This window comes from Papio anubis, chromosome 18 (genome assembly GCF_008728515.1).
Source record: "Papio anubis isolate 15944 chromosome 18, Panubis1.0, whole genome shotgun sequence".
Taxonomy (NCBI): domain Eukaryota; kingdom Metazoa; phylum Chordata; class Mammalia; order Primates; family Cercopithecidae; genus Papio; species Papio anubis.
In genome coordinates this window covers 33038237-33053158 of record NC_044993.1, presented here as the reverse complement: position 1 = coordinate 33053158, position 14922 = coordinate 33038237, and the positions used below count along the sequence as shown (strand labels likewise).

Genomic DNA, 14922 nt, shown 5'->3' with positions numbered 1-14922 from the left:
TGAGAAGTGAGCACACTGTCAACCAATGGTTAGATCAAAAAACTGAAAATTGCGAGCCCCCTTGAAGCCGTCCTCATCCTTCCCCTTCTGTCCTTCCCCCGACAAGTGTAACCAATCCTGCCTTCTAACAACAGTGATAAGTTTGCCATTCAGTTTAAGGTTCTCAGTTGCCCGGGTTGTTGAGGAGTTTCTATGGAGGCTCGGTAGCACTTCTGCCAAGTCCTGCTTACATGGAGAGTAATTTGTTGCCCAAGGCCCTGATACTTTGCGATGCTTTCAGTAGTGCCTGCCAGTGTTGCCTTGCCAAAGGATTCCTAACCACGCCCTGGAGCTTAGTCACTGCTGTCGTAAAGGAGCCCTAGTGCTGTTCCGCTGTCCCTGCTGGCCTTTTCCTGTGCAGCCCCACTTGTGCTGCATTGACTGCTCCGGCTCCTGCTTCCATGGTTTCTTAGTGTTGCTTCTTCCTGTGCCTTTCCTCCATAGTTCCCCAAGGATGCAGCTGGTGTCCAGGCTGCATGGCCAGATTTTCGCAACGCAAGGCTTGGACTTCAGTTTTTTTTCCCCCATAGATCGTTTTAATTGTCTCTACTGGACAAAGCTTACTGAGGTTATTTTCATGATTAGTTTTTAGTCTCTTGGTCAAAGTTGATTTAGTGGTTTAATCTCTATATTTTGTGGCTAAATTGATATTTTGTGGTGGGGATAAAAATTGTCCTAAATTTATGAAATTAGGCATAAATTGAAGCATTTTAGTGCAGTGGGATGATGAATACATCAAAGTATAGATTTAGTTGCACAATGAGGGTAGCAAAAAATGTATAAATTTGGAAACTTTAATAAAACTTTTTTGTATAATTAATTTCTACTGGTTGAATAATAATGCAGGACATCCAGTTTTTCCCAAATGTAGTATTTCATACATACCTCTCTTTTCTGCTGTGCAGACGTAAAACAAGCTTATTTTCTCTTTACTTCTACCCTGAAGTTTTGTAGCAAAATTCTTTCTATATGTGTCTGTTTCTTTTGGTTTCTAATTCTGTTCACCTGGTTTTTGGTCTTGATATTTAGAGAGAAAGCACTAGTCTGGACCAAGTGTGATATGAATTCATGCCATTTAGACTGTCACTGCCTTATGCTGTGCTCCCTCAGAAATGTTAAGTATCATTTGGTAGTCTGATACCAACTGGAAGGGAATGTTTTTGTTCAGGTCTCTGCTTGCTAGTGGGTGCCTGTTTGGCAAGGGAGTGCAGGAAGCCTTTGAGAAGGACAGACTCTCACCAACGGAAGAAAAACCCCTCCTATTTATTCAAAATATGAGTACCTACTATGTGTCAGGCACTTCTACTGTTGTAGAAGCTTGGGGTACGTCAGTGAACAAAACACTGTGCTTGTGCAGCTTATGTTCTTGCAGAGGTGACAGACAGTAAAGGAGATGGGGGATTGCTGGGGGTGGCTTGTACTTTTAAACAGCTTTCTAGGTTGGCCTCAAAGGCAGGGTGATAGGTGAACTGAAACAGATAGGGAGTCAACCTTGAGTGTTTCTGGAGGAGGAACATTCCGGTAGAGGAAACACGGAACGCAAAGGCTGTAAGGCAGGAATGTACCTGATCCGTTGGGGACCAGCAAAGAGGCCCCAGAGTGGCTGGCACCCATGAAAGGAGTGGAGATAGGGCTGGAGATGAGTCTGAGTGATGAGGGGAGGTGGGGCCCCTTTTGTAGGGTTTCATTCTGTACAAGAGGTTTAAGCAGGAGGCATGTGATCTGACTGACTGTAAAAGGATCAGTGGTTGCTGGGTTGCTATAGACAGAATAGACTGTGGGAGGCAAGGGCTGAAGCTGGGAGGTTTGGGAGGGAGACTGCTGAGAGAGTCTAGGGAGGCAGCTTGGATGTGGGGAGGTGGCCAGGTAGAGATGGCGAGGACAGGCAGATTCTGGATGTATTTTGAAGGTAGATTTGAAGGGCTTTGTTGGTTGATTGGATGTAGGATATGAGTTATGGGCCATAATGGATTTTGGTCCAAACAACTGAGTAATGAAGTCTTCACACACTGAGAAGGCCAAGGGGCAGGTTTTGTGGATGAAAAGTTAGAGCCCAGTTTTGGAATATTACATTTAGGATGTTGTTCAGAGATTCAACCTTTATTTTACCATTGTCAAAACCATTATATATAATTAACTTAAAAAAATCTTTATTAGACCATGTTAAAGTAAATAACTGATTTTGTATTAATTACTTATACCAAATTCATTGCTCAAAATCTTTGGGGTAGGCTGGTCATTTGAGAAGCTGAGCATTTCCTTTGTCTGACATAGGAATAAAATATTAGATGTATTTCTTTCTTCCTTTATCTTTCTTTGTCTTCTTTTTTAATGATGGAAAAGTTTTGTTTCATTCGGTTCTTTATTTAGGGATTTCCAAAGTTTTCCTCATGAATGAAAAAAGTATTTTCTTTTCCTTGACTCTGTTAGAAAAATTATTTTTATCTTAGAGTAAAAATAATGGGCGGGGGGGCGGGGGGGGGGTGGGGATCCGGAGAAGGGAATGCTTTGCTTTTCTTTTCCCTTTCTGGTGAATGACCATGGTTTTGTGTAATTAGTAGAATGTCATTGGCCTTGAACATTCCTGAGAAAACACATTTCTCTGTCACGGCGGAGTAGTTGTTTAAAAATGCCCCTCTCCTCAAAATTCTTGTGTTTCTTCCTCTCTTCCTGAGGATACCTTCCTAATTCTCCCATCCCCATTTTCTCACAAAAAAAAGATTGCAAATTACAGCCTGATTATATTGGGTCAAAAAAAATTACAATATTTGTTTAGAAACTTGAGGTTAAGAGTTATTGTGTATGTTAATTTTTGTTGAAGATTAAAGTCAGCTTGGAACTTCATAAAGAATACCGAAGTGGCTTTATGTTTACTCCAGCTGAGCTATTTTTGTTTTACCCTTGTTCCCTTGCCTTTAAAGTTAATGTCCTTTAATGCTCATTCTTAAAAGTTCTTAATGGATTTATGGCAGTAACAGTGTCCTTTTGACAATTAACCTGTGCTTCATAGCTGACATATAATTATTCGCCAACATGACAAAACCTGTCTCTACTAAAAATACAAAAAAGCCGGTAGTGTCACCCTGGTTGGGTGTGGTGGTGCACGCTGTAATCCCAGCTACTTGGGAGGCTGAGGCATGAGAATTGCTTGAATCTGGGAGGCGGAGCTTACCATGAGTCAAGATCACGCTACTGCACTACAGCCTGGCTGACAGAGCGAGACTCTGTCTCCCAAAAAAAGGAAAAAAGTATAACAAGAGCTATTGTACAAGTAATTTTTTTAACAAAAAATTTTCTTATTAACCGTTTAGCAATGTAATTTTTTTTTTTTTTTCCCAAGACAGTCTCACTCTTTTGCGCAGGCTGGAATGCAGTGGTGTGATCTCGGCTTACTGCAACCTTCCGTCCCCCTGCCCCCGCCCCCGCAGTTCAAGTGATTCTCCTGCCTCAGCTTCCCGAGTAGCTGGGATTATAGGTGTGTGCCACTACACCCAGCTAATTTTTGTATTTTTAGTAGAGATGGGGGTTTCGCCATGTTGGCTAGGCTGGTCTCTAACTCCTGACCTTAGGCAATCTACCCGCCTAGGCCTCCCAGAGTGCTGGCATTATAGGCGTGAGCCACCATGCCCAGCCAATTTTCTTACCATGGTGCTACTTTTTATCTTCTGTTGATTTAATTAGTGGTAGGAGTTAAAAACATTCTCTTGGTCAAGAATCTTACATAAGAATAGTGCAGTATATATTCTGTACTATTGGCATTTCTCAAAGTAGCAGGTACAGTAACAAATCGAATGTCCTGAATGTTGTATATAACAAGCAGGCACAGATCTGTGCTCTCAGTAACCTTGTAAGATAAAGAATGTATGATTGGAGACCTGGACATGAGTATAAAAAAAAAAAAAGAAAAAAAAAGAATTTATTCTGTGTTAGTGAAGGAGCAGGTGTATTAGAATAACAGTAGGGGAGAGAGGGAGAGTTAGTGGTGGTTAGTCCAAAGATTACCTGTTTTCCCGGTCTTGGTTCAACCAAATCACAGTAGAGAGTATTCTCGGCATGTAACTCAGCCTCTGTGGACTGGAATTTGTTCTTTCTACTCAGGAGCCTCACAGAGTGGTTGTGAGGATCATTTGAGATAAGGTCTTATAAATTGCCTGGTGCTTTTGGGGTGGTAGTGTTTTTCTAAGATGGGTGAAGAATAAGAGGTATAAGGTGACTGTTCTTTAAGCCTCCTAGAGGTTGCCACAGTGGTTTCCATTTCCTTATCTGCTTTGAGTCTGTGGAAGGAGGCAGGAATTCTGGTCCATGACTTGATATCCATGCATTTGTTCTAATGGCAGAAATCAATCTCGGGGCTGTCAATATGCACAGAAATGATCTGTTTTTTCACAGCCTGGCTCATTTTCTCTGTCAGGCCTGTTCTTGGGCTATGTTCAGGAACAAATCCTGCTTGTTGATGAGCTGTGTCCTCGTCTGTTTACAAAAAGTTCTGCTGTTTCGTTAAGCTTGTAACAGATTCAGGCAGTGTTTGAAACCTGTCTTTCCCTTGATTTAGATCTTTTCATTTTTTTCTCCCATCTAGGATCTGCATCTCCAATGGATACTGAGGGGTTTGGTGAGCTCCTTCAGCAAGCTGAACAACTTGCTGCTGAGACTGAGGGCATCTCAGAGCTTCCCCATGTGGAGCGGAACTTACAGGAGATCCAGCAGGCGGGCGAGCGCCTGCGTTCCCGTACCCTCACACGCACGTCCCAGGAGACGGCAGATGTCAAGGCGTGAGTACTGGTAGGGAGGCCCCTTTAGTACTGGGTGGCTTAGGGGCAGGATCTGTTTCTTCTTTCCTGCCTTGAATTCAGATCCAATCTGTGAATGACAGCCACTAGCCAGATTCTTGGGAACTCAGAAAGGTTTTATAAAAGGACAGCAGCCTTGGTTTGTTTCCCTGCTTCTCAGGTTTTCTAGCCTGTCTGATATCACAGGGAGAGATGATGAGCTGATATCACAGGGAGAGATGATCACAAGGTAGGAGGGGGTAAAAGAGTTCTGTGATGCTGAATCTGGTCACAGTAGTTCCTGCTTGGGGTCAATGACCGTTGGGTCATAAATGGCTCCTGTTATGTTAATACATATGGGCCCCACAGATAAGTGTTACCTTCAAAGCCAGAGAGCACTCAGTGATGAGGACAGGTTTTAAGAGCATTTGGAAGAAATTGATGAGCAGTTAGTGATGTGAAACCATCCAAGTGAGGAGTGATTCTGTCTGCTTGTTTTCACTGACCTGGGAGGCTGCTTCTGAAAGGCCTTGGAAATACAGTGCCCCCAGCTGATTGTAGAACAGGAGAGTGGGTGAGCCCCAAGAGAGTGCAGCTGGGGAAAAGTGCTGACTGACTGGGCTGGCAGCCACTGCTGCCACACAGCATCAGTTGGGCTGTTGATTCCACAAACATGTGTTTAGGATCCACGCTGTGCCAGGTCTGGACTATCTCTGGGGCGACAACCATGAATTAGACATGGTTCTTGCTCTCAAGGAGCTTATAATGTGGGGAGTGGGGCAGAAAGAAACTATGCTGCTTTCCTTAAGAGATGTGATTTACTGATTATTTACTGTGTGTTACAAGCTTGGCTAGACTTAAGATTTTGCTTAATTTTCACAACCATCATTAGGCTACAATCTCCACATTACAGTTGAGCAACAAAGGCTCAGAGAAGGCAAGTAACTTTCAGATCACACAGCTGGCGAGTGGTAAAGTAAGGATTCATACCTAGTGAGGCTGACTCCAGAGCGCATACTCCTCTGATCGTGATGGAAGGGCATGGGAGGATGGAGAGGGTGCTGCTACTTGTGCCTTTGATGGGTCTGGAAAGACACTGAAATTCTGTGCAGGAAATATGGGAAATTGTCAGTCATCTCCTCAGTCTTCATTCCTTGAACTTGAGAAAGAACTAAGTGCTAGTGTTAATGTGGGACATTGTCTGCTCTAAGCATTTAACAGATGTCACGGGAGTATTATGTAGGAGTGGGCTACATTCTTGTTCTTGAGAGCTGAATGTTTTGGCTGCTCTGTCGAGTCAGTAAGGATGTTGTGGAAATTCTTCTGTAGGCCTCCCCAAAATGTTATTTTCTAAAATAACTAGTTGGTTTTGGTTCTGTTGGCATTGGTAAAGGCAAGTCAGAGGAACCCTGGCAGGGATTTTTCACCCTGCAGCCTTGCAGCTAAGTGCAGCCAACTGCTTCCCTACACTGCTTTCTCACAGCCCAACCAGCCTTTAGACACTTCTGCTAACTTGCCTTCCCTGTAGGCTCCTTACCTGCTTCTCCTGCCTACGGTTACCCCCAGTCTTGAGCATGCAGGCTTTGTGCTGTATGCAAAGATGCTGCTGAAGCGAAAGGCCCATGATGCCAGCTGAGTTGCTATAGTTATAATTTAATTGCATCAGCTTTACAACCTATTAAGAGCGAAAAGGGAAAATGTTTTCTTGGTAACAATTATCGGTCATGCTCTTTTTCTTGTAAATTTCCATTCTTTTTCATCTCTTTCTACCTCAAATTCATTATTTTAGGGAGGAGGAAGTTGGAATGTTGAAAGAATGGGTATAGGGTGGGGCAGGTGCTTAAAAAGAAACCAAAGGGCTGATGACTGTATTTTTCCATCTTCTTGATAGGCAGAGACATAAAGTGTGGTGTGAATATTTTAGTACATACAATATGAGGGCAGAAGAGAGAACTGAGTAGGAAAAATTTTCTTACATGAAATAAGTTTTGAAAGAAAATTCTGTCTTTAAGATTTTAGATTATAGATTTAAGATTGAAATGTTATGTGCCAAATTTATTTATTTGTCCAAATACACTGTGTTGAATATTTTGTTTTAGAGAATAGCTTTGGTAGCTTTTTTTATGTGTGTGCTTGATCTTTTAAAATTGTTCAATTTTTTCACACATAAAGAAGAGTATGCCTAACATATAAAGATGTAAATCTGGGTTTGCAGCCCATGAGCTACATCCAGCCTTAAAGTTTTATTGGAACACAGCCAGGCTTATTTGTATTGTCTGTGCTGCTTTTGTGCTACAGTATGAGAGTTGAGTAGTTTTGACAGAGATCATGTCCCCTGCAAAGGCTGAAATGTTTACTATATGCTGTTTACAGAAAAAGTTTGCTGACTCTGGTATAGATAATAAAATGAATGAATACTCATATGCACATTGATCAACTGAAACAGAATATTGAGCTGGGTGCCGTGGCTCATGCCTGTGACCCCAGCACTTTGGGAGGCTGAGGCAGGTGAATCGCTTGAACTCAGGAGTTCAAGACCAGCCTGGACAACATGGCAAAACCCATCTACAGAAAATTAGCTGAGCATGGTGACATGCACCTGTAGTCCCAGCTACTCGAGAGGCTGAGGTAGGAGGATTGTTTGAGCCCAGGAGGTCAGAGGGTACCCATCATCAATTGCATACCCCTCTTTTCTCATCAAATATGCTGCACTAGATTTTTCCATTCAGACTCTGAAATCAGACAACCTAGAGGTGTATAAAGGAAAAGCCAGTAGTCACTCTTTCTCCCTAACTTTGTCATCCAACATAACCAATGTTATTAATTTGCTTATTTTTTCACATACTTTTCCATGTTCATGCAAAGCATATATAAACATTTATTTCCCCAAAGTTTTACAGCACATTATAACTCTCCTTGTGATAATACTATAAGCTGTTGTTTAAGCTCTTACTGTTTGTCAGGCACCGTGCCACACACTTTATACGCATTATGTAATTTCTTTTAAAAATAACCCTGTGAAAGTGTTATGTGTGTTTTAAACTTGAGGAAAGTCAATAGTGAGTGGCCAGGCTGGAATTTCAAATCCAACTTAGTAAGAATTCCTCATATTTGTATGGTACTTTTCAGTTTCTGAAGGATTGTCATAGGCACTGCCCTGACTGGTGTGCAGTGCCTGAGAGGTAGGATAGGCATTTTTCCCCACATTTAACAGAGGAAGAAACTGAGGCTTGGAAAGGTGATGTATCCAAGATTTTCAGTAAGTGACAGGTGAGACTTGAACCTAGGCCTCCTGACATTTTATGTGCTTCCCATGTATGCTGGGAACAGTCCTTGTCCTTTTACTCTCCTGGAACTGGAAGGAGACTCCAGCTTCCGTGACTTTCTGCTCATGGGGGACTGCCTGGCTTTTGGAAATTGAAGCAGGTAGAAGGCAGGGAACCTTCTAAGGATTTTTCCACCCTTACAGACTGAAAGTTTCTAGTACAGGCTTTCTTTATAAAGCCATCCCTACCCTAGATTCCCTGTCTCCTTCATCAGTCCTTTCTCTCCCTGCATATGCATCATATAAGCCATATACTGCATAAGCCACACACTGAACAGTTTCTACAGATGTCCACCACTTAAATGACCTTTCTTTTCTAACAATTCTAGTAGCTAATTTTTAAATTCTGAGGTTCTCAAAATCCTGGTATACGTTAAAATTATTTTGGCACTGGATACATTCTTATGTGTCTGATAAAGTACAGCACCATGGGACAAAATTTAGACATAGCTAACAAAATTGACCCAGCAATTCCACTTCTAGGGTTTTGTCCCAAAGATATACTGGCAAAAAACACCCAAGAAAACCCTGTGCACAAGGATATTCATTACAGCATTATTTGTAATAGCAAAAATTGAAAACAAATGTCCATCAGTAGGTGACTAGTGGAATAATGTAGTATGTCTATGTAGTAGAGTACTCTTCAGTAGTACAAAGGAATGAGAGTATACAGTAACATGGAGTGATTCCAGGACATATTAAGTAAAAAAGGCAGGGTAGAGAAAAGTGTTTAGTACTCTATCATTTGTATAAGAAAACAGGTGAAAGACATCCCATGTTCATGGATCAGAAGACTTAATAGTAATATATTAATATTCCCTAAATTGGTGTACAGATTCAACACAGTCTCTATCAAAATCCCAGCTGGGATTTTTTGCAGAAAGTGACTAGTTGATTCTGAAATCCATATGGAGATACAAGAGACCTAGAATAGCCAAAACAATCTTTAAAAAGCAGAAGAAAGTTGGAAGAATCACACTTGCAATTTCAAAATTTACTACAGAGTCACAGTAATTAAGACTATGGTACTGGCCTAATGACAGACATGTAGATTGATGGAATGGAATTATTAATCCAGATAAACCCTTGTGTCTGTGATCAGCTGATTTTCAACGTAGATTGATGGAATGGAATTATTAATCCAGATAAACCCTTGTGTCTGTGATCAGCTGATTTTCAACAAGGGTACTTAAACCATTCAGTGTGAAAAGAACAGTCTTTTCAACAAGTGATGCTAGGACAGTCATGTCAAAAGGACCCAGAAACCAAGTTGAAGAGGCTTCTACTGGCCAAAGATGAGATGATTTGATCATCGATTAGGATAATTGCATTGGATTGAAACATATCAAATATGTTTAAAATTTATGAGTTTATATACTAAAACAAAACTCATTGATTGCCTTTGGAGAGTACTAAAGAACCAACTCATTATTCAGGGTAATTACATAGTTGATTTTAGAGTTTCTTGGAATGGAAGTATTCTAGCTAATAAAGATGGAATTAGGATACCACCATTTTGCAACCACTGAGGAGTAAATGGATCTAAGCAATCATCATCAAGACTGCAAATATTTCAGGTGGACATAAGCAGATATTAAATACCTCTTAATGTAAAGTATATAGTAATCTAGCCATAAAAATAGTGGTACCTCAATCTCATCAAACCTTTGGAACTTTGAATTTGCAGGAAATATAGAGGACAAAGGAGCGTGTTAAATGATACCACGGGGATTCCGTCAGTAAAACGTTTTCTGTGGGAAACTATAGACTTGCTACTGTGAGTGTAGTCAGTGGATCAACAGCATCGGCATCAACCATGAGCTTTTTATAAATGGAGACTCTCAGGCCCCATCCCAGACCTATTAAATCAGAATCTACATTTTTAACAAGGTGTCCAGGTGATTCATATGCACTTTTTTTTTCTGCTCTGTACCTTTGTCATCACATGTACATTTAAAGCTTGAGTAACACCGCTTTACGAGATAAATAATCCAGAGTCTTCAACAAAGAGATTATAAGAAAAAAAATGAGATGGAGGGGCAACCTGTTGATGAAAAGAGATTTAGGAGGCATATTAATATTAATCATCCACAAGTAGAGACCTTATTTGGATTTCATTTAAACAAACACAGATTTAAAAGTTGTGGAAAAATTAGGCAATATCTTGGATATGCTTCAAAATAAGCATATTTGTTGATAGAGAAAAATAGGTAGGGATGTAGATGAAACAGGGTTGGCTATGACATGCAAATTGTTGGGGCTGGGTGATGGGTATAAGGAGGTTTACTATTTTAATTTTTTTTTTTTTATGAAGAAAAGAGGTTTAATTGATTCACATTTTCACAGGGTGTACAGGAAGCCTGGCTGGGGAGGTCTCAGGAAGCTTATAATCATGGCGGAAGGTGAAGGGGAAACAGGCACATCTTCACATGGTGGAGCAGGATAGAGGGTGAAGGGGGAAGTGCTACATACTCTTTAACAACCAAATCTTATGGGAACTCACTGTCATGAGAACAGCAAAGGGGAAGTCTGCTCCCATAGTCCAGTCATCTCCCACTGGGTGCCCCCTCCAACATTGAGGATTACAGTTCGACATGAGATTTGAGTGGGAACACAGAGCCAAACCATATCATTCCACATCTAGCCCCTCCCAAATCTCATGTCCTTGTCACATTTCAAAGCACAGTCATGGCTTCCAAACAGACCCCCAATGTCTTAACTCATTCTAGCATTAACTCAAAAGTCCAAGTCCAGAGTCTCATCTGGGACAAGGCATGTCTTTTTGCCTATGAGCCTGTAAAACCAAAAACAAATTAGTTACCTCCAAGATACAATGGTGGTACAGGCATTGGGCAAATGTTCCCATTCCAACAGGGAGAAATTGGCCAAAACAAAGGGGCTACAGACCCCATGCAAGTCCAAAACCCGGAAAGGCAGTCATTAAATTTTAAAGCTCCAAAATAATTTTATTTGACTCCATGTCTCACATCCAAGCACACTGATGCAATAGGTAGGCTCCCAAGACCTTGGGCATCTATGCTCCTTTGGCTCTACAGGGTACAGCCCCCTTGGCTGCTTTCATGGGCTGGTGTTGAGTGCCTATGGCTTTTCTAGGCACATGGGGCAAGCCGTCAGTGGGTCTACCATTCTGAGTTCTGGAGGATGGTGACTTTTTTCTCACAACTCCACTAGGCAGTGCTCCAGTGGGGACTTTTTGTGGGGGCTGCAACCCCACATTTCCCCTCCACATTGCTTAGTAGATTCTCCATGAGGGCTCTGCCCCTGTAGCCGACTTCTGCCTAGATATCCAGACATTTCTCTACATTCTCTGATGGCTGTTGGGAGGCTCCCAAAATTTTGTGTATTTAATTTTTTTCTATAATAGCTTTAAATGGGTGGGCCACTACAATGGCTGTAATAAAAAAGATAGTAACAAGTGTTGGTGAGGATGTGGGAAAAATTGGAATCTTTATACATTGCTGGTGGGAATGTAAAATGGTATAGTTGCTTTGGAAAACAGTCTGGCATTTCCTCAAAAGATTAAGCATAGGGTTATATGACCCAGCAATTCTGCCCCTAGGTATATACCTAAGAGAAATGGAAATGTATACTCACACAAAAACTTGTGCAGGAATGTTCATGGCATCTTTTAAAAATAATAGCCAAAAGTGGAAATAATCCAAATGCCCATCCACTGATGAACGGATACATAAAATGTGGTATATCCATGCAATGGAATACTATTTGGCAATAAAAAGGAATGAAGTACTAATACATGTTTCGACATGAATGAACCTTGAAAGCATTATGTTAAATGAAAGAAGCCAGTTACAAAGACTGTGTATTGTGATTGCATTTATGAGCAATGTCCGGAATAGGCAAATTTATAGAGACAGAAAGTAGATTAGTAGTTGCCAAGGGATGGGGGAGGTTTGGGGGGGAATGGGGAATCACCACCTATTGGTCAGGGGTTGCTTTTTGGGGTGATGAAAATATTCTAAAATTGATTGTAGTGATGGTTGTACAATTTTATGAATACATAAAAATCACTGAATTGTAGGCCAGGCATGGTGGCTCACACCTGTAATCCCAGCCCTTTGGGAGGCCAAGGTGGGTGGATCACTTGAGCCAGGAGTTCAAGTCCAGCTTGGCCAACATGGGGAAACCCTGTCTCTAGTAAAAATACAAAAATTAGCTGAGTGTGGTGGCATGCACCTGTAGTGCCAGGTACTGGAGAGGCTGAGGCACAAGAATTGCTTGAACCTGGGAACTGGAGGTTGCAGAGAGCTGAGATTGTACCACTGCACTATCCTGGGCAACAGAGCGAGACTCTGTCTCAAAAATAAATAACCAAATTGTATACTTTAAATGATAAATTGTAAAACTGGGTGCAGTGGCAAGCATCCTTAGTTCCTGCTACTTGGGAGGCCAAGACAGGAGGATCTCTTGAGCCCGAGAGTTTGAGTCCAATATTAATCACAACTGATCATAGTCGTTGGGAGGAAAGTTTGGACTAGGTTACTCCTGAAACTAGGTGATTCTAATGTGCAACCAGGGTTGAGACCCACTCTTTTTTTTCTTTTTTTTTTTTTTAATTTTTAAAAATTTTACTTTAAGTTCCTGGATGCACGTGCAGAATGTCCAGGTTTGTTACATAGATATACATGTGCTGTGGTGGTTTGCCGCACTTATCAACCTGTCATCTAGGTTTTAAGCGCCACATGAATTTGGTATTTGCCCTAATGCTCTCCCTCTCCTTGTCCCTCACCCCCTGACAGGCTCCAATGTGTGTTGTTCCCCTCCCTGTGTCCATTGTGTTCTCATTGTTCAACTCCCACTTATGAGTGAGAACATGCAGTGTTTGGTTATGTGTTCCTGTGTTAGTTTGCTGAGAATGATGGCTTCCAGCTTCATCCAGGTCCCTGCAAAGGACATGAACTCAGTCTTTTTGATGGCTGCATAGTATTCCATGGTGTATATGTGCCACATTTTCTTTTACCAGTCTATCATTGTTGGACATTTGGATTGGTTCCAAATCTTTGCTATTGTAAATAGTGCTGCAGTAAACATATGTGTGCTTGTGTCTTTATAGTAGAATGATTTATAATCCTTTGGGTATATACTCAGTAGTGGGATTGGTGGGTCAGATGGTATTTCTGTTTCTAGATCCCTGAGGAATTGCTACACTGTCTTCCACAATGGTTGAACTAATTTACACTCCCACCAACAGTGTAAAAGCATTCCTGTTTCTCCACAGCCTTGCCAACATCTATTGTTTCCTGACTTTTTTAGTAATCGCCATTCTGACTGGCGTGAGATGGTATCTCATTGTGGTTTTGATTTGCATTTCTCTAATGATCGGTGATATTGAGCTTTTTTTCATATGTTTGTTGACTGCATAAATGTCTTCTTTTGAGAAGGGAGACCCACTCTTATAGAGAGTTAACTATTTAGGATTATTAGAGGAGAGAGGAAATATATGGCAACCTGGAGGGAAAGCCCCGGGAATGACATCATAGTTGACCTGGAAGAGACAAAAATCTATAGGAAGGAACCTCTGGGTAAATGTAATCTGTTGCTGTAGTATTTATTGGATTAGAACTACATATGTGAAATTCTTTCTCTTCTCCAATAAGTCTGTTAGTTCAGGATTGAAACTTTTAGGTGTTATACCTATTGGTATACTGACTATTAAATTACTCAAAGTGAACACAAATGTTATCAGTGAAAGTTTTCAGTACTAATTTATAGTCCAGAAACAGTCTACAAATTAATGGACTGGATGTGGTGGTTCACGCCTGTAATCCCAGCACTTTTGGAGGCTGAGGCAGGAGGATTGCTTGGCCAGGAGTTTGAGACCAGCCTGGGCAACACAGCAAGACCCTGTCTGTAAACAAAATAAAATTAAGTTAAATTAATTGAGTTCCCATAAGTTTCTTTTTTCCAGAGAGTGTTCTAGATATTAGTGCAATCTTTTCTTTAAAAAAACAACCCTTACATTGTTACCTTGCCCCAGGTGAGTAGAAATAAAGCTGACTATTATTATTCCCATTTCTCTTCAAAAGCATTTACTGGTCAGATAACAGCCTTCTATATTATTAGACTGGGCAGCAGAGAGGGAACCTGCAGATATGCTGAAGATGGTGTTTGGCTTTTGAAGGGAAGCCATGGAGAACTGACCTTGAATTCTGGTTTGATTGCTCCTGGGCAAATCATTGATCACCTTGAACCTTTAGTTTCCTTAGCTCATGAATGACGTTTATACTAGGTTACTCCTGAAACTTCTACAATGTTGTAGTTCACTATATCCATCTACGGAGGCTGTAAGTGTAGGATAGTGGTTAAGAGTTGTGCTATACAACCCGGGAGGCTGAGGCAGGAGAATCACATGAACCTCGGAGGCGGAGGTTGCAGTGAGCCGAGATCCTGCCACTGCACTCCAGTCTGGACGACAGAGTGAGACTCTGTCTCAAAAAAAAAAAAAAAAAGAGTTGTGCTGCAGAACTAGAAGACCTGCCTCTGCCACTTCCTGACTCTGTGACTTTGGGCAAGCTGGTTAACCTGTTTATACCTTAGTTCTCTCATCCATAAAATGGGGATGAATGATAGCATGTACCTCATGGGTTTCTTTACGATGACATGTTTGGAGCAGTCTAGCCTATGGTAGTAGTATTGTTTTATTCTAGACAAGGCTCTCAAATTCAGGCATGCTTAGAATTTGAATCTGTTACTACAAACTACAGTGTTATGGCTCTTATTCCGTGTGATTTCTATGGAAAGATATAAAGC

General features: G+C 41.2%; 1 protein-coding gene across 6 annotated transcripts in view; it reads left to right on the top strand.

The window, feature by feature from the left end:
• NUP93 (nucleoporin 93) overlaps window positions 1–14922 on the top strand; it is a 113664-nt gene that overhangs the window by 11408 nt on the left and 87334 nt on the right. For 3 of the 6 annotated variants that reach the window (XM_031658237.1, XM_031658236.1, XM_031658234.1), the window contains one exon: window positions 4619–4821. In XM_031658237.1, coding sequence (XP_031514097.1) covers window positions 4715–4821 — 107 coding nt within the window. In that variant the 5' untranslated portion in view covers window positions 4619–4714. Of the gene's footprint in view, window positions 1–4618; window positions 4822–5181; window positions 5280–14922 lie in introns of those variants that run through there. The other 3 variants (XM_003916914.5, XM_031658235.1, XM_031658238.1) reach the window with 2 other exon arrangements.